Source organism: Salmo trutta, chromosome 32, assembly GCF_901001165.1.
Source record: "Salmo trutta chromosome 32, fSalTru1.1, whole genome shotgun sequence".
Taxonomy (NCBI): domain Eukaryota; kingdom Metazoa; phylum Chordata; class Actinopteri; order Salmoniformes; family Salmonidae; genus Salmo; species Salmo trutta.
Genome location: NC_042988.1, coordinates 20,944,932 through 20,968,567, shown reverse-complemented (window position 1 = coordinate 20,968,567; position 23,636 = coordinate 20,944,932). Strand labels below are relative to the sequence as shown.

The following is a 23,636-nucleotide window of genomic DNA, read 5'->3' as shown; positions in this document are numbered from 1 at the left end:
ATTGGGGGGGGGGGGGGGCATACGGGGAGTTTGGCGACGTCAGGGGGAGACCTGATCTAACTTCCTGTGTGTATCGGAGAGAGCCGTGGAGCAGACATGAGCCAGTCAGGGAGTCAAGCGCAGAGCTCGACGCAAGATTCCGAAGAGAGGTACTGGCAGAAAGAGCACTACGGAGCGGGCGTGCTGAGGAGCGAATGGATGAACGAGCAATGGGTTATGGTGTGATGCGCAATATATCGCCCATATGCATTCACAGCCTGGTGCGCTCGGTGCCAGCTCCTCACCGGTGTAGGGCGAGGATGGTCATTCAGCCAGAAAGGAGTAGGCCTGCTCAGCATGCCCGGTCTCCAGTTCGCCTCCATAGCCCGGTATGTCCTGTTCCTGCTCCCTGCATTTGTCCTGAGGTGGGGGTTACCAGTCTGGCGCCACCCATGCCAGTACCACGCATCAGGATTCCAGTGCACATTCCCTGTCCAGAGCTTCCGGCGACAGTTCCCCGTCCAGAGCTTCCGGCGACGTTTTTCAGTCCGGAACCTACTGAGACGGCCTACAGTCCGGAACCTACTGAGACGGCCTACAGTCCGGAACCTACTGAGACGCTCCTCAGTCCGGAGCCTCCAGCGACACTCCCTAGTCCGGAGCCTTCGCGGCGGCCTGCAGCACAGAGCTTCCGGTAATGATCTACAGTCCGATTCTTCTAATAATGATCCACAGGTCGGTGTTACAGAAGCGGAGGGATCTGCGGGCGGAACGGGGGTTACGCCCAGAGCCACCTCCGTTGCTGGAGGATCGGAGGGATAGGAAGGTTCTGGGTTTAGTACCAGAGCCGCCATAGACTTTTGTTACCCTCCCTACCCTCCCTTTGTGTTTGGGGTTGTTTTTGTTGGGTTTTGTTTGGGTGCAGTCAGGGTCTGCACCTTTGGGGGGGGGGGGGGGGTACTGTCATGTCCTGACCCTAGTAAGATGTAATTTTCTATAGTAGAGTAGGTCAGGGCGTGACGGGGGTGTTTCGTGTTTCTCTATTTTTATGTTTCTTCTAGGTTTTCTATTTCTATGTTGTTTTTTTGGGGTTGATCTCCAATTGGAGGCAGCTGGTCCTCGTTGCCTCTGATTGGAGATCATATTTATGTAGGGGGTTTTCCTTTTGTATTTTGTGGGTTGTTATCTTTTGAGTAGTGTTTGTTTCTCTCTGCGTCACGGTTTGTTGTTTTTGTAAATTCAGTTATTTTGTGTATTGAAATAGTTTCACTGATTTAATAAAATGTGGAACTACAACCACGCTGCACTTTTGTCTGATCCTTTCGACAGCCATGACAGTAATTCAACTGTAGGAATAGATTGTTACTCAATCGCTCTTCCCTCTGACAACAGCATGTCTTTAAGTGAGTCAAGGACAATTATAATACCCTTAGCTTGTCAAGATGTCGGAGGAACTACAATTCAATCTATTTTCAAAACAAGTGGGTGGACAGATGCTATAGAGTCTATTTCTCTGAGAGGGGGTGTATTGCATAGTGACAGAAAAGCCAGAGACAAGAACAAATGATGGATAAGTGAGAGTTAAGCAACTTTGACCTTCAAGACTTCAACTAACATTGTTTTTGTCTGGTCCAAACTCGGTATCCTATAATTCTATATGAGGATACTAGGGGAATTTGAGAAATTTTTACGGGGAAATAAAAGGCAAGTTTGAGGATTGGGTACGTGGGTGTTCTAGTATCACTCCAGATGTTATTCTTTGACGAAAGGAAAGTCTCAAGAAATATACAAGAGATGGAAGATAATAGAAGCAAGGTTAAAAAACACACAAAAGTATGAAATGTATGGAATTCAAGGGCAACATTTTAGAATAAGATGCCCTTTATGTCATGATTAATTTGTTAAGGGGGAATGCAGTACTAATTATTGTCCCTGTTTACTGAAATAAACAAGAAATAGAACATTTCCATATAAGGGAATAAATCAAACATGGACTTTATAAAAAATAACTAGAGGCCTTTCCAGATGACTGACAAAAGTGAAACTGAAAAGTCATCTGGAGCTGCTTGCATTTGCCCGAACAATCAGCATAATTCCTCACTTAAACCAGAGCAAAAAGGCCAGTCTGCACATGTTCTAGTGCAAACCTGACACTACATGACATTAGGCATGAAAAGAAACCCAGAGGAATGATCCATGTTATCATACAAATGAGATGTGAGACACTCCTCTGGCTCAGAAATGTGCAAGACCTAAACACAGCTTGAGGTTAGTTCAAGTGCTTTAAATCTGTATGAGTAAACCACTCACAGGAAAAGAGAGGCAGGAAGTCAAATAGAAGACTGTGATTTTAAGAGCTTTAACAAGATGGTGAGTAGTACTGCTATAATACATATCAGAAAGTAACACTGTGCTTTGGATTGGATCCTCTCTCTTTAGAGCCATGTGTTTGAGCTGTGAACTGTACCGTCTAAAGTAACTCATGTAAATTTAAATGCAGATGAAACAACAGAGAAAAACAGAGGTCATTTTTGTCTGGGTCTTAGCCATCTGGCTCTCTTCAGTTGTCAACAGTGAAAGTAAGTGATTTTTAACATTGTGAGACAGTGCACAAAAACATATTTTGGCTGTTTTTTACCAGGCAAAAAAGCTGCTTGAGGGAACAATCTTTTGTCTTTTAGTAAGGATGTGTCATATCCAGCAAATACAGAAAGTACAGCCATATTTCAAATAATTTGGGGTAAGATTCTGCTGTAAAAGTACTATAAAGTACAAAACATTTTTGGTTCAAAAGATCCATGCTGTCTGGCTAGGACCTTGATAAAGTGAAAGATGGAATCTGTAGTATTACCTTGAGAAAACCTGAGTAAAGATGATCTGCTTTCTACATATATATATATATATAATATGGTCTGATTAACAATATTGGCAGGCCAATCATGTAGCCAATATGCTGTGATAATGTATTAGGCCTACTGCCCAAACCTCATTCCTACAACTGTTTGTGTGAGGTTAATGTAAAAAAAAAATTATGAGCAGTAGAACTCCGCTTGCTTTTTGACTGCCAAAGTGATCTTGACTCAGAAAAGGTTGGTGACCACTGCTCTGGATGGATGTGTACCCGCCAATATCCAGAAACTTCGCACAGCCATTGAAGAGGAGTGGGACAACATTCGACAGGCCACAATCAACAGCTTGATTCACTTTATGCGAAACAGTTATGTTGGGCTGCATGAGCCAAATGGTGGTCACACCAGATTCTGACTGTGTTTTTGATCCACGCCCCTACTTTTGTTTTTGAAAGTTATCTGTGACCGACAGATACATATCTGTATTCCCAGTCATGTGAAATCCATAGATTAGGGCTTAATGCATTTATTTATATGAACTGTAACTCAGCAAAATCCTTTAAATTGTTGCATTTGATTTATTTTTGGTCTGTGTAAATACAGTGTGTGTAAGCATGGAAAGCTTCCTATACCTGGTGATGTAACAGTTTCCTCTTTATCCATCCATTCACAGGTAAAGTGGAGCTGAGAACCAGTACTGAGGTAAAGGCTCAGTGTGATCAGAATGTGTCCCTGCAGTGTGACATCATGTCACCGAGCCCACTCAAGATCATTCTCTTTTCCTGGGTAAGGAAAGGGAAACAGCTGTGTGTGGTCAATGCCACTGGTGTATTCTCCTTTCCTGGCGTCCGGTGTGACAACACAAACAACACCCTCACACTCAATCTGACTCGGGTGATGCCGTCCAGTCAGGGTAACTACACCTGCAAACTGCGCTCCAACCTAACGATCACAGCTGCCAACACCACTGTGACAATGCAAGGTCTGTATACTGTATAGGAATAATGCTCCTATATCTAATGATGATGATGCTGTTGTAGGATGAGCGCAATTGCAACAATGACACATGTAGGCAAGTCAGACCAAATATTACACACATATGGCAATGAAATTGTTAGACGTATTCCAGCTGTGTGAATGTTACTTGACAACTACTCAATACTCATCCTATTTTTCCCTCAACATTGCAGAGTGCCTAAGGACATCTGAGCACAAAGTGTTCCAGAATGAGTCTCAGGTTGAGTGCCAGTTATTTGGAGTTTACCCAGAAGGCACAGTACACTGGTTCCTGGGCTCTGAGAATATAACAGAGTCCGCCAGCACAAAGAGCCAGCTGGATGAAGAGGGGCTGTTTGATATAAGGAGTACCCTGCCTACCCAGGCTGGGACTGAGCCTTACAACTGCTCCTTGTGGATACCTAGTAGTGGAACCTACAGCTCTCACAAACAGCTGCACTACTCCAGGGGGCTCTCTTCAGGGACAAGGACTAGGAGCAGACTGCTGTTGGTCTTCCTGGTTGGACTCATAACCATAACATAGGACTACTCATGGGAAGGTCAGGAGGTTTTTTACTGAACATGGGACTTCGAACTACAGTAGGGCAAAGGGCTTTTCTGGTCAGGGCACATCTACACAGGATGGATCAGGGCCTTTCTCTTACTGAGTGAAGAGAAAGCAAACCTGGACTGCCATGGCCAAAGTAGATATATGTTTTCACTTATTATACTGGGAAGCAAAATATCAAAGAAATTGCAATAAATACAATTGAATTTTAAAGCTGAAAATCATTGTACATTGGGATTTGAGAATACTGTAAGAAGTATTAATCCGTTCATCGTTTGTCTTCAACATTATACACTTGCTTAACTTACATTGCTTATTACAGTAGTAGAGTACTGCTTCCTGGTGGTGAAAGTGTTTACTGACGGAAATAGTATTGCTGTTAGATGAGTAATAAAGCTGTTCTAAATTGTATTGTTGAATTGACTGATCTTGCTTATTAAGTCTGTCATATCTTGTTTGCTGTGTTTTCCAGTCAGCACTGATTAGACTGATTATACAATCAATCAATGCAATGTCAAAACATGGCTAGAAGGACATGTTACTGTGTGTTCTGGATTCTAAAATACAACTTGTATTGTACCATAGCAAATATAGTCACCCGTGTTGTTTTCTGTACTAGTTCTCAGTTTAAAAATTAACCAGACCACCGAGGGTACTCATGACATTGACAGTAAAAGAATGAGGACTCATGGTCATTCAAATTGCATTTCTAGTTCCTTCTCAGTGTACCACAAGGGGGCAGAGTCATCCCACCAGAGAGGACTGTCAAACCAATCATACACAACTCTTCTCCCTCTGCATACAAACACACACTCATGCTGTGTGAATTCCAATCCAACTGTTCTGTATAAATCAACACTTTGATGTGACACATTTCCTATCAATTTCCTCTACGCCAATGTGGGGTCTCCTGCAAAGTGAAGGAGTGAAGGGTAAAATGTCTGTCATTATAAAACACTCAAATAAATCCACATGACTTCTGTGGTGTCAAACTCACATCTCTAATGCATTATCCAGGTGCGAGGATATGTAAAGTGTTTTAGATGGACTGACCTTGTTGCACATGTTGTGTGGGCTGCTGTGAGAGATGTTAAAAGTACCTGTTGAGTACACAGTATAACAACACATGCTGCATTTTTCTGATAAATAGGTACATTTCCCCAACAATTGTGAGGATTCCTGCAAAGTGGAAGGTCATTATCAAACACTATGAGTCCTGTTGTCATTATCAAACACTATGAGTCCTGTTGTCATTATCAAACACTCATCAATATGATGAGTACTGTTGTCATTATCAAACACTATGAGTCCTGTTGTCATTATCAAACACTATGAGTCCTGTTGTCATTATCAAACACTCATCAATATGATGAGTCCTGTTGTCATTATCAAACACTATGAGTCCTGTTGTCATTATCAAACACTCATCAATATGATAAGTCCTGTTGTCCCAAACAGGGCATGATCAGTAATATAGTGTTTTAAATCGACTGACAGTTTGTTTCAGTAAAATCAAACATTATCTAGAATGGAGATGATGGTGTCGTGTCTTTGCATCATTAAAACGGAAGACATGTTTATCAAATAACTCTCTGTAATTATTATTACGCGATTAAACTGATTAATCGTGTAACTGTAATTAACTAGGAGGTCGGGGCACCAAGGAAAATATTTAGATTACAAAGTTATAATTTTCCTAATATAACTTTCAGATATCATACTATCTGATCTCAGTCTTCTGATTAATGATGTGTTATTTACCTCGCCAGTCTCATTCCAAACGTCGTAAATTGTTGGTAATCTTCATGAACCCTGGCTAACAAGTTGAATCAGCAATACAAAATTAGGTTTAATTATTTACCAAATACCTAAACTAATCACACAGAATTACATATACACAGAATACAAATGATGTCATATAGAAAACGTCCCTGGTGGACGGAACCTGTATGAGGCTTGTTACACAAAGAGAGGGGGTTGGGCTTGAATGAAAGAGCGGGAAGACTGAGGAACAAAAGAAACAGCTATGCTATCGTAAATACAGAATCGTATGCATTCTAAATTACCGCCCATTTGGAAAAGGAAAATGCAATAAATATTTACTCTGAGCTGCGCTTCGGTAGGTTGGTCGTAGATGCTGGCCGTGTTGGCCAACAGAGCTCTTCCTGTCCTCGGAAGAATGTCACTGGTGGTAAAATGGATACTTGTAGTATCTTCGTTGTGTGTTAGACTGGATCCGTCATCCGTCCTTTCCTAGCCCACGTCTACAGCGGCCGCTGCTAACTCAACGGCTAGGAGGTATCACTTCTGTAGTGAATAAGGGTTCAAAGTTCATACCATTCGCAACCAAAGCTAACGCTGAGGTTGGCTTAGTTCTGTACTTGACATGTGTGTCCTTTTAACGCAGAGGCTGCAGACCTCACGTACCGTAACTCTGGTTACATTGTGTCATTGTCTTATATAGTGGAGAGGGGAGAAAGGTGTGTTTCATCGTTTATAACCCCTGTCTCTTCACAGGGGCGGGCCACTGATTAAGCAGGGCACTTTCCTTATGAAAACCCAATTCTCTCATTTGGAAGCTAAAATTACATTTAATCTTCCAACAAACAGTTTCAATATCAAACATTTAAATTGCACAACAATTCCATGTGAATCTGATAACTAGAATGTGTAAACTTTCCCAGGTACAGTTTATGTCGTCCTGTCATCAGTCATAATGTCTCAGATGACAACCGAACTGACATCCATACTCATTAAGTTCCAACGCATATTTCCAACTGGTTCTATTACCGAAATATGGTTCCTTTCCCCCATTTGTTTGATGTTCCCAGACTCTCTATATTTAACAAAGGCTATTCAACAGTCCTTCAGTAGGGTTAGAGAGAGAGGGGAAGGGAGAAAGGTATTTATGGGGGGGTCATAAACCTTACCCACAGGCCAACGTCATGACAATGGTCATTGGCCTCCTTTTGGCAAACCTGCTCCAAGGTGTACAAAGGACCACAAGGGGCTTTAGTTGTAGCCTAGTCTGTATAGATTTAATGCAACACAGTGGTTAAGAGAACCACATCTCTGTTTAACTTGACTTGACTGGGAGACAAATTCCTGTTTGTGATGTAGTTTATAGAGTTCCACTGTAATATACACACAGACAGATGGGTGCATGGTGAGTGAACAGACTAAAAAAAGATAACACCTGCTTCCACATAGTATTAGGGAGACCTGACATGGCTATCCCTAGAGCACGGTGGTGAGACAGGCGGTTAAGGGCTGAGACTCAGCGATGCTGGTCCAAAGGCTCCCTAGAGAGAATAGAGAGGCAGGAGGAGAGGTCAGCCACTGTGGACAGAGTGAACAGAGTAGAGGATGAGTCGGCTCAATAGGCCAAAAACAACACGCTCCAGCAGAGCCACCACCCAATCAGACACTGGATCAATAAGTGAGAGAGAGGAGCGAAGACCCTGGTTCACTAAGCATGAGTGTAAGGACAGATGTGGGTGTTGAAGTGGGGTGTTAGACTGCAAGTCTAAGGAAGATAAGAGTCTATTTCTAGCCTGGCGTATGGGTCAGTAGTCAGCTCCCAAGAGCTGGGGCTGGCATGATTGACAATGGTTAGCTACAAACCAATGCGCAACACTGGCTGGGAATAAGGAATTAATTGCAAGTAATTGATGTGTGGTTGAGGGATACATGATATGCTTCCTTGTACATATTTGTCACATGGTATAGGAACACAGAATGCAGAACACACACACTACATCATGTAGAATATTCACTGCACACACCAAAGCTTCTCTGTATGTTTACCAATTTATTTTATATGTAGTTTTTAAGTGTTTGTGAAAATAAAAGTTTAGAATGAAAATATGGTAGATCACTTCATTGTGCCCTTACTCTTTTCTTTAAAATTAGCTAATGAGGGAAAGTTCCTGTTGTGTATTTTTTATTAGTTCAATGACTTGCAGTGTTCTGCTATTTAACGGAAACTATTGTGTTCTTCAGCTCTCATCATTTCAACATCTGTTTGCTACACAGACTTGTCTTTTAATGCTTTGGCTTTATTCAATTCATGTAGAAGAGATAACTCTTCCCCACATTAGTTTACCATAACTAAGAGAGCTATCTAATGAGAATCAGCAAATCCAAATGAACTTTCCCAAGCCCAGCTAGACATATCATCCCTTATAAACCAGTCCCGCTGAAGGCTGGAAAAAGAGAGGCTTTGATAGGACTGGTTTATAAGGGATGATATGTCTAGCTGGGCTTGGGAAAGTTCATTTGGATTTGCTGATTCTCATTAGATAGCTCTCTTAGTTATGGTAAACTAATGTGAGGAAGAGTTATCTCTTCTACATGAAGTACTCCATAGCATCCATAGATGCTACACAACACTTCATATACAAAGAGTCATCCACAGAGCATCACTGTAAGCTATTTATTGAATCTGTCTTCTATATGGAGACAATGTTCCAGTCCAAGCCCTTAAAACCTACTGTACTATGAGAGAATAAACTAGCCTATCAAACACAACCTCTTGGGCAGCATCTCTGTAATACGAAGGCAAGGTATCTGACATATGGGTGCATTTTTGACACAACTCACGTATCTTGACTGTAAGTTCCCCACCTTTTGACATAAGGTAAATAGAGGGAATTCTTGTGGGTTAGAATGGAGGACCTTGGGGTTTTGTGGGTTTCTCTGAGGATGGTCTATCTGTGAGGTCTGGATCACTGATATCCTGGCCTGAGATAATAGCTGGACTGGGGCGATGCTTTCTGCCCTCCTGGATACAGGCAGCTGTTGGATGGGAAGCCTGTTGCCATGGTGAAGTGAAGCTGCTGATGCCTCACACTGCATAGAGGCAGCAGGTTGGACTCTCTCTCTCTATGTTTTTCTTTTTTTACAGGGGATTAGCAGCAGAGTTTCTTTCTCTCTAAATGCACACTAATTAGCCGGTGGAGGGAAAAAATACATTACGTTCCCAAGGATCAGTTACGTGTGTGCTGATGTTTCTCCATTATGCAATCTCTAGCAGAGACAGTACCTGGGTAGAGAGATATACAGTACAAGAATACTTGTGGTTTGTTGCAGTGCAAAATGAGAAGTGGGGTAGAAAAGCAGGAGATGTGCCCTATGGATTATTGTCCTGCTGAAATGATCCCTTATTACTCCATGACTGGAGTGGCCTCATCAAGTCTTTGTTGTGTAATTCTCTATTCAGTCTTTCCCCAGCGCACACTGATTTACATTATTATTCTGGAATTGAACAGGCACAGACAAACGTCAACTGATTGATTGCAGCTTACTTAACAGCCACACATGAACTTCCTCGGCGGTACTGCATTGGGGGCAGCGGCAGCCATAATCAGAACCCCACAATGAAAACTGGGGTTTATGAAAAAGTTAATTTCTACAAGTAGTCAACAAAACTCCAGTGGATATTAGTACTGTTGTTTAGAGCTATGGTCCACTGCAAAACTCAGCACACTGTCATTACACAATATATCACGTTTTTGGTGGTGTGTACATAACATTAGGGAAAAACACAATCACACACCTGTGCACACACACACACACAGCGGCCGGTTCCACAAGGGGGCAAAAGGGGGCTTAGCCCCCTCAGTTGAAACTTGTGTCACCTCAGTTTTAGTTTCATGTCTCTATATAAAAATAGCAAAAAAGTTCAAATGACTGAGTGTCATGTTGGCGCCAAATCTGTATCAGCACAATGGACAGAGCACGCCGCAGTTTGTGTAGGGGGCTATGGAAAGCCACTGGGGTGGTTAGGTATGACTCCTTTGGGTTTCCATAAAAAGCGTGAAAAAACTCTTCTCGTCTCTGGGGTATGCTATGTGAATAACGTGATGCGCCTCCGCCTGATTTATAAGGGTGGGGCCAAGTTTACCGTTGAAGCAGCTTCACTCAATTCTACCTCATGCCCCACCACTACAGAGTTCAGCCTCTTAGCTAGCTGTAAAAAGCGTTAGTGTCATTAGGCTTAGCTTATTTTGCTAGCTCAAACCAGATAATCTGCCACTGCCACGATGGATATCAGAAATGGGCTTCGCCAAAGTTTCCAAACAAAGCCAAAAGGAGAAGGAGAGCGATGAGCAGCAGCATCAAACCACCGAGGCCGCCACCAAGCCCAGCAAAGATGATGCTTCCGAGCTCCAAATAGCTCCGCATGCAGTCTACCCACCCTTCCACAAGCGCCGCCAGGATAGTGCCTCCACAACCAACTGTTCCTGACGATCTTGGAACAGAGGAGACAGCCCAGGCTAGCCTAGAATCCTACCCTAGCCACAGGATTTCTGTCCAAAAACGTTAATTTAATAGCAACTGGTTCATAGAAAGAGTGTCTGGAATACTCAATCACTGCAGAATTCAATATAATTCCAATGCAAGAACCCAAATGATGCCCATGGGTATAGCTACATATCGGCGTGTTTCATCATAGACCTACGTTCTATTATGGTTTTCATGGTTGTAAATGAAACTGTACGTATTGGAAAAGTGTTTATGGTAGGCTGGCATTGCTTGATTGATTACGTGGGTCGAATTTGATCCACAAAAGTGTATTGTGCCATATCACAACATGTCGCTGTACAGTCGTGGCCAAAAGTTTTGAGAATGACACAAATATTAATTTCCACAACGTTTGCTGCTTCAGTGTCTTTAGATATTTTGTCAGATGTTACTATGGAAAACTGAAGTATAATTACAAGCATTTCATAAGTGTCAAAGGCTTTTATTGACAATTACATGAAGAAAGATGCAAAGAGTCAATATTTGCAGTGTTGACCCTTCTTTTTCAAGACCTCTGCAATCTGCCCTGGCATGCTGTCAATTAACTTCTGGGCCACATCCTGACTGATGGCAGCCCATTCTTGCATAATCAATGCTTGGAGTTTGTCAGAATTTGTGGTTTTTGTTTGTCCACCCGCCTCTTGTGGATTGACCACAAGTTCTCAATGGGATTAAGGTCTGGGGAGTTTCCTGGCCATGGACCCAAAATATCAATGTTTTGTTCCCCGAGCCACTTAGTTATCACTTTTGCCTCACCTTGCGCTCCATCATGCTGGAAAAGGCATTGTTCGTCACCAAACTGTTCCTGGATGGTTGGGAGAAGTTGCTCTCGGAGGATGTGTTGGTACCATTCTTTATTCATGGCTGTGTTCTTAGGCAAAATTGTGAGTGAGCCCACTCCCTTGGCTGAGAAGCAATCCCACACATGAATGGTCTCAGGATGCTTTACTGTTGGCATGACACAGGACTGATGGTAGCGCTCACCTTGTCTTCTCTGGACAAGCAATCGGAAAGGGGATTCATCAGAGAAAATGACTTTACCCCAGTCCTCAGCAGTCCAATCCCTGTACCTTTTGCAGAATATCAGTCTGTCCCTGATGTTTTTCCTGGAGAGAAGTGGCTTCTTTGCTGCCCTTCTTGACACCAGGCCATCCTCCAAAAGTCTTCGCCTCACTGTGTGTGCAGATGCACTCACACCTGCCTGCTGCCATTCCTGAGCAAGCTCTGTACTGGTGGTGCCCTGATCCCGCAGCTGAATCAACTTTAGGAGACGGTCCTGGCGCTTGCTGGACTTTCTTGGGCGCCCTGAAGCCTTCTTCACAACAATTGAACCGCTCTCCTTGATGTTCTTGATGATCCGATAAATGGTTGATTTAAGTGCAATCTTACTGGCAGCAATATCCTTGCCTGTGAAGCCCTTTTTGTGCAAAACAATAATGACGGCACGTGTTTCCTTGCAGGTAACCATGGTTGACAGAGGAAGAACAATGATTCCAAGCACCACCCTTCTTTGAAGCTTCCAGTCTGTTATTCCAACTCAATCAGCATGACAGAGTGATCTCCAGCCTTGTCCTCGTCAACACTCACACCTGTGTTAACGAGAGAATCACTGACATGATGTCAGCTGGTTCTTTTGTGGCAGGGCTGAAATGCAGTAGAAATGTTTTTTGGGGGATTCAGTTCATTTGCATGGCAAAGAGGGACTTTGCAATTAATTGCAATTCATCTGATCACTCTTCATAACATTCTGGAGTATATGCAAATTGCCATCCTACAAACTGAGGCAGCAGACTTTGTGAGAATTAATATTTGTGTCATTCTCAAAACTTTTGGCCACGACTGTACTCTTGAGCGCCATGTCTGAAGCCGGCCTATAGGCATATTTGTTTTGCAAGACAGCAGTGCATGGCTGCATCTCACAGTAATAGGCTGTAGGCTGTTTTGGTTATCTGGATCTCCATTCACCTTTTCTTTACTGTGTTTGTTTACTGTTAATGTAACTAGCCTAATTATAGATTGTGTCATGCCTTTATCCATCTGATATTTTGTTTACTAGGCTTACTTGGTACCGCTGTTTTGTTCTGTTCCCCTTCGTTCATTCATTCATTCATTCGTTCGCAGTTGTGTCGGTATTCTAAGCCAAACTGCTATTCAGTATTTTTGTTGGTATGCATAAATAACTAGGCTACTACTTCAGCATTTAGTTTGCATTATTTTGGCCAGACAGCTGTGTGTACGGCTGCAGTCACATACAGTAGGCTGTTTGTAATAGGTGAATGACCCTATCTACTGTAATAGGTGAATGACCCTAGCCTATATTCATTACCAAACGGCCTTGCTTTAGTGGGTAGGGCGCTGTCCATTGTTCTGATACAGCGCAGCGGAGATAGGCTATAGATTAAGCACCAACCTGTCACTTCAAAAGCACTCAATCAATGGTCGGAGTCTCTGCATTTGAACTTTATGTTTATTGTGGTATATCGTGATATAAGAACAATTCAACATAATTCCAAAGCAAGAACCCCCAGAAATTGTGGCACCTCACCGATTTCAACTGCCGCCTTCGTCACTTTATCCTGGCACCATGTCTGACATACACATAAATTAACTGCCTATTTGTATAACCCTTTAAAAGTTTTCCTGTGCTGTCTACTCTGCTGTCAGTTGCACACAGACACGACACTCCAGGTTAGGGAGCTGAAAATAGCAGGCGAAGTGGGTGCGCCCACACAGTAGTCTCTGCATGCCAGTCAACTCAGCCATGTGATACTGTATGAAAATGGAGGGCATACTGATGCATGCACTGCACACACACACACCAACGTGCCATATTGCATGTGCCAACATGTGAATGAAAGTTATTCCAAAACCATCTATAGTGGTCTCAGGCTTTATTAATAAGTAATGCTGTATTGTACTGCTGGAGCAAATGTCCTATCAATAGCTTGGACCCGCACAGTGTGTCCTTTGGCTGCTGTGTGAGTCATTAATCACCATCTAATAAGCTGACACTACAAGGTTCAGTAGACGGGCCAAGGCTGCCACTATGTCCGCAATGCCAGTAAAGTTAACTATGGGGATTGAGGGAGTGGGTGGAGGCACACAGATTCAAGTAGAGAGCACCACTTAGATATTACAAGTCACGCACAAAAGCAAACCAAACCATTGTATTATTTTTGAAAAACAATCAACTACACAATTTAGGACCCTGCACTGTAAAACCCCTTACAAAGAGTTTCTACAGTTATTTGTCTGAGAGTTTCAGCCCACCTCTTAAAATTGGCTTTAAATTCAATTTCCTTGTTGGCAAACCTCCTGTTTGGAGGTGGGGATGACCTACAGTGTGCTTCTGACCATCCTGACAGGGCACACAATAAAACATTAACCCAAACACACAGGGTCAACCATCTTCATCCCCCATCAGCCCCCATTTATTTATTTTATTTAACTTCGCAAGTCAGTTAAGAACAAATTGTTATTTACAATGACGGCCTAACCCGGACGACGCTGGGCCAATTGTGCGCCATTCTATGGGACTCCAAATCACGGCCGGTTGTGATACAGCCTGGAATCTAACCAGGGTCTGTAGTGACGCCTCTAGCACTGAGATGCAGTGCCTTAGACCGCTGCGCCCCTCGGGAGCCCACTTCCCTCCCACTCATCTGTCTCACATGCCAAGGAGATGACTTCTCAGAAAGACACATTTCTCTTTCCATCCATCCGCCAAGGCAATTCTGAGAAACACGCATGCCGTACTATTGGAAGAGCGCATCACAATTATATTTCTCCCGGTAGCCATACACTCCTGCACAAAAAGACATCACTCCAATCCATGAGTGCACAACCCCAATCTATGGCTAACCATTAACAGACTCAGTTAGGCATGCTGTATGAGGTTGAGAAGCAGACAATAGCTTGTTGTCTTGGCACCTGAGATACATTGGGCAGATCTTCAAATGCCAGAGTCCAATTATGTTTGCTAGAAAAGGGAGGAAAACTGATTTTCAATCACTTACTGTAGCTGCCATGGTTTTGCTTGTTGATTTAAATATAGAGTTCAACAACGCTTAGTGGGAGTCGAAGTGATTGTGGTAATTAAGTCTACAATCTGTTCCCTCTAGTTCTCCTGTGTATTTCTGCCATTCCTGCTTTGGACCTTTTATTTTATACTGGCTTTATTTTATCGCTGAAACATCTACATGGGACTCCTAATCCTTTCTTTTTGAGATGGTGTGTGTTGACTCGTTTCTACCTGTAGCTCTTAGTTCTCTCTTCCATGGAGGCTAGCTGGTGCTGAAAAGGCGGCAGTGTCGGCACTAAGCTGAGCTCCCCATGGATCCTGCTAAGTGCTTCGTATCAGTCTTCCAGGCATTCAACGCTAAATCCTGCTGAGAGGCTCAATAAATCCTCACTCACTCACTTCATCACACCGTCAATAATTTGACAAAGGCTTCTGAAGTGGTAGTACATGTACAGTTATATCTTGATTCGATAAGTACTCAACCCCCTGAGTCAATACATGTTAGAATCACCTTTAGCAGTGATTACAGCTGTGAATGTTTCTGAGTAAGTCTCTAAGAGCTTTTCACACCTGGATTGTGCAACATTTGCCCATTATTCTTCTAAAAATGTTTCAAGCTCTGTCAAATTGGCTGTTGATCATTGCTAGACAACCATTTCCAGGTCTTGCCATAGATTTTCAAGCAGATTTAAGTCAAAACTGTAACTCAGCCACTCAGGAACATTCACTGTCTTCATGGTAAGCAACTCCAGGGTAGATTTAGCCTTGTGTTTTAGGTTATTGTCCTGCTGAAAGGTGAATTCATCTCCCAGTGTCTGGTGGAAAGTAGACTGAACCAGGTTTTCTTCTACGATTTTGCCTGTGCTTAGCTCTATTCCATTTCAGAGATGAGGTAGTCATTCAAAGATCATGTTAAACACCATTTTTGCACACAGAGTGAGTCAATGCAACTTATTATGTGACTTGTTTTGGGGGGGATCTGTTGTTCCATGTAGTGAATGTGTTATTCAATGCGTTTGAATGGGCTAATAGCGGTAAGGCCAAAAATACTGTTTCATCAATAATAATATAGATTTTTTTATACTTCAAGGGGTCTTACAATTCTAAATCAAATAAGTAAAATATCTTAAACAATTCCATATATGGCTTAGACTCTTATGGGATAAGCACATTTTTACTCCTTAAGTTATTTAGGCTTGCCATAACAAAGGGTTTGAATACTTATAGACTCAAGACATTCCAGCGTATCATTTTTAAATCATTGGTAAAAAAAAGAATAATCAAAAAACAATCATTCTACTTTGACATTATGGGGTAGTAGGGGTGCTGGAAGTGCTTCAGCACCCCTGATAAATATATATATTTCCCCTGAACAGACACAAATAAAAGCATTCAAAGTATTACACCAGAGAGCATAATTTAGCCACAGAGGATCATTAGCTTCTAAAACAACAAACTGCTGTGGATTAAAGATTTATCACAAGCACTTACAGTTGGGAAGGCTGTAATTTGAGCCGCACACGCGCCAAATATAGAACAGCTTGTTGTGTTGTGGCCAGAGGCATCATGCCCATAGGGGGCACAAGGTCACGTGCCCCCTCAGATTCCTGTTTTTTTTAAATTGTTTATTAATTCATTACTAAACTTCATTTTTAAGCCCACGTTTTATCGTAATTATTTATAAAAGCCACAGGAGGCTGCTGAGCAGATGACAGCTCATAATAATGTCTGGAATGGAGTGAATGGAATGGTATTAAACAAATGTTTTCCATGAGTTTATAAGTTTGATACCATTCCAGCCATTACTATGAACCCCCCCCCCCCCCCCCCCGATACTATATACGCTAGATACTCTAGTTTGTGCAACAGTATCATCAGTGGAGGAGGAGAGAGTTGTAGAGCAGGGCTCTCCAATCCTGTTCCTGGAGAGCTTCCGTCCTGTAGCTTTTCACTCCAACCTGAATTTGATCAAGCTATGTAGCCTATAGATTCCTTCTTGATGAATAAATTAAAGAAAAAGGTTCTGTTGTTTCTCTGTAATAATAGCCTCCAAGCAATTTTATGAAGTTGGCTTTAGCTATCCAGCTAGATCTGTTCCCGATCTCCCAGCCTCATAACTAGCTACCAAACCATTTCAGGCTATCAATCAAGTTAGAGTAGCTTGTCTATCTTAGCTGGAATTCCTTCTGGCAAGGTTGCTAGACTTTAGAAAGGCAAGCAATTACTAAATAAGACCCACATTCCTTTCAATCTTTTACCCAGATTTGAGCAAAAATGCATAGAAGCATATTTAGGGTTATGATACTCTACACCAGTGTTGCAGTTGTACTTAACTACTAAGGCAAATAAGTTCTCAAATAATCAATGTTCATCAATTCAAATGACAATTGAACAGGTTAACCTGTTAGGGCTAGGGGGCAGTATTTACACGGCCGGATAAAAAACGTACCCGATTTAATCTGGTTATTACTACTGCCCAGAAACTAGAATATGCATATAATTATTGACTTTTGATAGAAAACACCCTAAAGTTTCTAAAACTGTTTGAATGGTGTCTGTGAGTATAACAGAACTCATATGGCAGGCAAAAACCTGAGAAGATTCTGTACAGGAAGTGCCCTCTCTGACCATTCCTTGGGCTTCTTGACTCTTTTTATTGAAAACTTAGGATCTTTGCTGTAACGTGACACTTCCTACGGCTCCCATAGGCTCTCAGAACCCGGGAAAAAGCTGAATGATGTAATTCCAGCCCCTGGCTGAAAAACATTAGCGCCTTTGGTAAGTGGTCTATCAGAGGACAATGAGCTGAGGCGCGTGCACGAGACGACCCCATGTTTTTATTTTCTCTCTCTTTGTACTAAAACACAGATTCCCGGTCGGAATATTATCGCTTTTTTACGAGAAAAATGGCATAAAAATTGATTTTAAACAGCGGTTGACATGCTTCGAAGTACGGTAATGGAATATTTAGAATTCTTTGGTCACGAAACGCGTCGGGCGCGTCACCCTTCTTTACACTTCGGATAGTGTCTTGAACGCACGAACAAAACAGAGGATATTTGAACATAACTATGGATTATTTTGAACCAAACCAACATTTGTTATTGAAGTAGAAGTCCTGGGAGTGCATTCTGACGAAGAACAGCAAAGGTAATAACATTTTTCTTATAGTAAATCTGACTTTGGTGAGGGCTAAACTTGGTGGGTGTCTAAATAGCTAGCCCTGTGATGCCGGGCTATCTACTCAGAATATTGCAAAATGTGCTTTCACCGAAAAGCTATTTTAAAATCGGACATATCGAGTGCATAGAGGAGTTCTGTATCTATAATTCTTAAAATAATTGTTATGTTTTTTGTGAATGTTTATCGTGAGTAATTTAGTAAATTCACAGGAAGTTTGCGGGGGGTATGCTAGTTCTGAACGTCACATGCTAATGTAAAAAGCTGGTTTTTGATATAAATATGAACTTGATTGAACAAAACATGCATGTATTGTATAACATAATGTCCTAGGCGTGTCATCTGATGAAGATCATCAAAGGTTAGTGCTGCATTTAGCTGTGGTTTGGGTTTTTGTGACATTATATGCTAGCTTGAAAAATGGGTGTCTGATTATTTCTGGCTGGGTACTCTGCTGATTTCGTCCCACCTACCCTAGAGAGGTTAAAAGGTATGCTTGTCACGGTGAGCGCTACTGGTGGAGAAGTCAGGTGCAGGAGAGTAGAGAGATTGTGAACAGGCGCACACTTTATTTGGGTAGAGGCAACAAAACAGACGGACGCCACTGCGTCAAAACCTCCAGCCAAAGGAAAAATGCAAGGCGCGAACAGTCACAAAAAATGAGCAAATGTTACAATAAACAACCTTTGTGAAAATGCCACGGAAATAATAGGAAAAACCCAGCCTGGCGCGTACACATGAAACACGTAACAAATACAATTCCACACAAAGACATGGAGGGGAACAGAGGAATAAATACATGCAGTGTGATTAGGGAATGAAAACCAGGTGTGCAGTGAACAAGACAAAACAAATGGAACAATGGAAAAATGGAGCGGCGATGGCTAGAAAGCCGGTGACGTCGACCACCGAACGAACAAGGAGAGGAGCTGACTTCGGCGGAAGTCGTGACAGTACCCCCCCTTGTCGCGCGGCTCCCGCGGCGCACCGACACCGGCCTCGGGGACGACCTGGAGGGAGAGGCGCAGGACGATACGGCCAGCGAAACTCCCGCAGCAGTTCAGGGTCCAACACATCCGCCACCGGAACCCAGCCCCTCCCACTCCACAAGGTACTGAAGGCCCCCCGCCCGACGTCTCGAATCCAGGATGGAACGAACGGAGTACGCCGGGGCCCCCTCGATGTCCAGAGGGGGCGGAGGAACCTCCAGCACCTCCAGATTCCTGGAGCGGACCAACCACCACCGGCCTGAGAAGAGACACATGGAACGAGGGGTTAATACGGTAATCGGGGGGAAGCTGTAACCTGTAACACACCTCGTTCACTCTCCTCAGGACTTTGAATGGCCCCACAAACCGCGGGCCCAGCTTCCGGCAGGGCAGGCGGAGGGGTAGGTTTCGGGTCGAGAGCCAGACCCGGTCCCCCGGTGTGAACACCGGGGCCTCACTGCGGTGACGGTCTGCGCCAACATTCTGGGTGGAAAGTTGGCCCACTTCGGGTGGAGATTGTGAACAGGCGCACACTTTATTTGGGTAGAGGCAACAAAACAGACGGACGCCACTGCGTCAAAACCTCCAGCCAGGAAAAGTGCAAGGCGCGAACAGTCACAAAAAATGAGCAAATGTTACAATAAACAACCTTCGTGAAAATGCCACGGAAATAACGGGACAAACTCAGTGTTTTTAGGGAATGAAAACCAGGTGTGCAGGGAACAAGACAAAACAAATGGAACAATGGAAAAATGGAGCGGCGATGGCTAGAAAGCCGGTGACGTCGACCGCCGAATGCCACCCGAACAAGGAGAGGAGCCGACTTTGGCGGAAGTCGTGACAATGCTTAGATAACCTAAGCAGAAAAAGAAACATATTTTTTTACATAGAATTGGGCATAATGAGTATGGTTCTAGATTACAGGAAAAAGCTGTTACAGTTGTTTGAAAAATGGATCAGCCCCCCTGCGGACCACCCCCATCCATCCACACAGACTTTGTGTCCCCTCTAAAATAATGGGTGCATGATGCCCCTTGTTGTGGCCATAGACATATAATCCATAGAAGGGTTTCGGAACCTCTAACCCTGGCAATTTGACTGTTAAACTCATGGGTTCACTAGCAATGGCTGCCAGTCCTGACTTGAATGGGAACTGAAATCTTTGGATTATGTTTCTTTGGTTGGTTGTGGCTGTCAGTTTGCCTTTCGCAAATTTCTAAATACAATCATGAGAAAAACATACCATTTGGAAAGCCTACTGCTGAAAAAGACTAATCTGTCTGAAGAAGATAACAAATGTATCCCCTCCACCCCATTATATAAACATTCTCCCCTCTCTATGTCTCCAATGTCTTTAGCACATTCTTATCACTCAGAGCCAGTCATGTCTTTCATTGTGGGATGGAGGGCATTGTGAATGGCTCCTCAGGAACCTGGCTAGGTGCCCAATGATAAACGGCAACGAGGACCTTATTTAAATGAGCAGACAAACATCATTAGATTCCAAATAACAGCATGTTGATGTACACAACACTAGGCTTTCCAGACTTTGGGCGTGAGGGTTTTGAAGGATAAGAGTCCTGCATGGTTATGTGCACAATGTAAGCTTCAAATCTAAGGGCAGAGGTTAATAAAGAGAAAATCTTGCCTTGAACACTTAGCTGCAGCTTAACATCATCTCAGATCAGAGGGCGACATCCTCTAGCTGCAAAACAGCCCTCACAATGCATGAAAGACTGTATTGTTCACAACAGCAGCACTAAATCTATCATAAGTTTTTTTGTGATAATCATCAATCTCTCTTAGCTGTGCCCTGGCTATATTATGCATCATGGATGAACAGCATCCATCTCCCCTGTATTAAGCTCTTGGTTGAAATGAGTTTCATTGCCTAAAAGCAGGTTTTAAATACATACACCACACAGTGGATACTGATCCTTGAGGATACTAGATGTCAAAGACAGGAACATAAGGTGACGGATAAGAGCATATACCTGTTAAAGGCCCTGATTAAGCAACACACGTGCATCCTTCTTTTCCATAACAGAGCTGAATATGTAGGTCAGAGGCCCTGACCTCTGTCAACATACTGATCATCACAAAGCCTCATAACCCACACAGGTCATACAGCTAGGTCTATATTGCAGAGAGCTAAGGTCAAACCACGTGCTTTGTTCCTCAGTGTTGAAAGTCTTAAACACGTCGGTAATCCATGAGCTTCTACATCTACAGGTTAAACCACTTCAGATTCATGGACATCCTCCGCCCTCTCAATCACACACAACACAATATGTCTGGCCAATGTGCTTGTGGTGGGAAGCTTTTATGAGCATGTTACAGTATTAATGACCACGTTGAAATGACACAACATCTAATTCCCCTTGTGTTATGATGGTTAAGTGACACACGTGATGCTCTCATTGCCAAATCCAGCTCCTCTGCCCTAATTGTTTTTTTTTCTGACAGCGCCTAGCTGAGCCATCTGGCTGAGTGGCTGTGAAGAGCACAGCTGGGCCGCTATCAAACGGATGCAGTAAAATTATTTATATACTTGAGCTGTATAAGTGGGGGCAAGAGACATGATAGACAGAGCATTACAACTAATATTATGCCATTTAGCAGATGCTTTTATCCAAAGCCACTTACAGTCATGTGTATACATTTTACGTACAGCATGGGTGGCCCGGAATCGAACCCACGACTTGGCGTTGCCAGCACCATGCTCTACCGACTGACTTCATTAAACGAAAGTGACTTTAGAAACGTATGACACCTGAGGGGATAATCCCTAAAACTCTTGATTGAGTCTACCAAGGTTCTTCACAAAAGGATGACATTCCTGCAGTATGGCAAAGAAATAAATCACATTTGTTATTCAATCTAAATCTGTAAACCGCATTCAGAGGATAAGTTCAAGTTACTACAGTACCTTCTCCACATGGAGGAAAGTCTTTTTTTCAGTTATCTGTCCCTACTTTAGAACCATGCAGAAAAAGGCTACATGAGTGTACAACAATAAATCTATAATCTTTGTGGTCATAATGTCCCAACCAAGCCAACGGGCTACTGCTGATAACACAGTGTGTGGCAACAGCAACCCATTGACACATGCAAGTGGCTGACATCACGACAACATGGTTAATTATTTCGCCACATTAGACAGTCAAACAGTATCAGGTAATGTGCCTCGGAACCCAAACAATGGTCAGTTCATTATGTGTGGACAATGCACTGGAACCTTAATGCACTTCAGTGTATTAGCAATTTAGATCAGTGCTTCCAGTCCAGACCTCAACCAGATCATGCTGACCGTGTGTGTGTGTGTGTGTGTGTGTGTGTGTGTGTGTGTGTGTGTGTGTGTGTGTGTGTGTGTGTGTGTGTGTGTGTGTGTGTCTGTGTGTGTGCGTGTGTGTGCGCGTGCGTGCGTGTGTGTGTGTGCGCACAGTAGGCAGCAGGCAGGCAGTCACACAAGGGGCTGCAGGTGAAAGCTCATTAAGTAAGGCTGAACTCATTGACTGCTGAACAGAGTCAGACATGATTCATCACAGATTCCCTATCACATGACCAGGGTCAACAAACACTAAGTGGGTCACTCTTAGGACATGCTGTGACCCAGTGGAGATTGTAGAGTGCTGGCAAAATCAGTACCCTACAGCTAAATGACAGATCCTGGTGTCGTTTTTACTCTAGCCTGTGCATTGCATTGTTACACAACTAAACCCTCAAGTGATTATTTGTTAAGCTTATCATTTATATAGGCCTCGATCAAAGTCTTTAAAGTATGAATACAATAACTTGGAAACACTGCCCTCAAACCCAATGGTGCAACACCAGAGGGAAAGAAAGTGACAAGAGTAGAAAGTAGTAGGACAGAACTAACCCTAGATTACAAAACACAGTTGTCCCATGTTTACAATTGATATTTTCCAAGAGCAAACAAAGGCAAGGAAGGTGGCAAAGAAAACCTCTTTATGTAGGAAAAAACCTTGAGAGGAAGCAGCCATTTGCAGGGGAATCTCGTCCCTCCTCTTCTAGTTGACCAGATAGAGCTTTAATTAGAATGTGTTTTTACAGTGAAACTATATTCCCTGCCAATTATTACATTTTATACAAGGCATGATATAACTATGAATAAAGACATAAATATTACCCTTACTAACAGATACATGGCCATGAGTGCTCATGTAGAATATAAAATATGATAACCATGTTTGTGTACTCAAGCCTAGTCCATCGATCTTGGTAGCCTCTAAAGCGGGACTATACACTGAGTGTACAAAATATTAAGAAACTGTGAAAAACCCAGCAACGTTGCAGTTCTTGACACAAACCATGCCTGGAACCTACTACCATACCCCGTTCAAAGGCACTTCAATCTTTTGTCTTTCCCATTCACCATCTGAATGGCACACATACACAATCCATGTCTCAACTGTCTCAAAGCTTAAAAGTCATTCTTTAACCTGTCTCCTCCCCTTTATCTACACTGATTGAAGTGACTTTAATCAGGGACATCAATAAGGGATCATAGCTTTCACCTGGATTCACCTGGTCAGTCTATGTCATGGAAAGAGCAGATGTTCTTAATGTTTTGTACACTCAGTGTATATAGACATATGTATTATTTTGATTCTCTGATGGTACTGTTTGGACCTTACTCCCTAAAGTTGTTTGGGTCAAGCTAGCATGCTGCTAATGATCTGACCTCCAATGGCTCTCCACATCAAAGGTGCCATAGCAGTTTGGCA

The 23,636-nt window shown here is 42.9% G+C and overlaps 1 protein-coding gene across 1 annotated transcript; it reads left to right on the top strand.

Annotated features, from left to right (window-relative positions):
• Positions 1 to 2,146: 2,146 nt before the first annotated feature.
• On the top strand, positions 2,147 to 4,981 carry LOC115171394 (uncharacterized). Its single transcript, XM_029728162.1, has 4 exons — positions 2,147 to 2,349; positions 2,480 to 2,558; positions 3,502 to 3,810; positions 4,019 to 4,981. Exons 1-4 carry the CDS (start codon positions 2,347 to 2,349, stop codon positions 4,366 to 4,368), a joined length of 741 nt encoding a protein of 246 aa, XP_029584022.1. The 5' UTR covers positions 2,147 to 2,346; the 3' UTR covers positions 4,369 to 4,981.
• The last annotated feature ends 18,655 nt before the right edge of the window (positions 4,982 to 23,636 follow it).

Bases quoted from the DNA above. Each gene is read 5' to 3' on its own strand.
- LOC115171394 (XM_029728162.1), top strand. The intron at 2,559-3,501 runs GTAAGTGATTTT...ATCCATTCACAG, and splicing joins TTCAGTTGTCAACAGTGAAA to GTAAAGTGGAGCTGAGAACC. The intron at 3,811-4,018 runs GTCTGTATACTG...TCAACATTGCAG, and splicing joins CACCACTGTGACAATGCAAG to AGTGCCTAAGGACATCTGAG.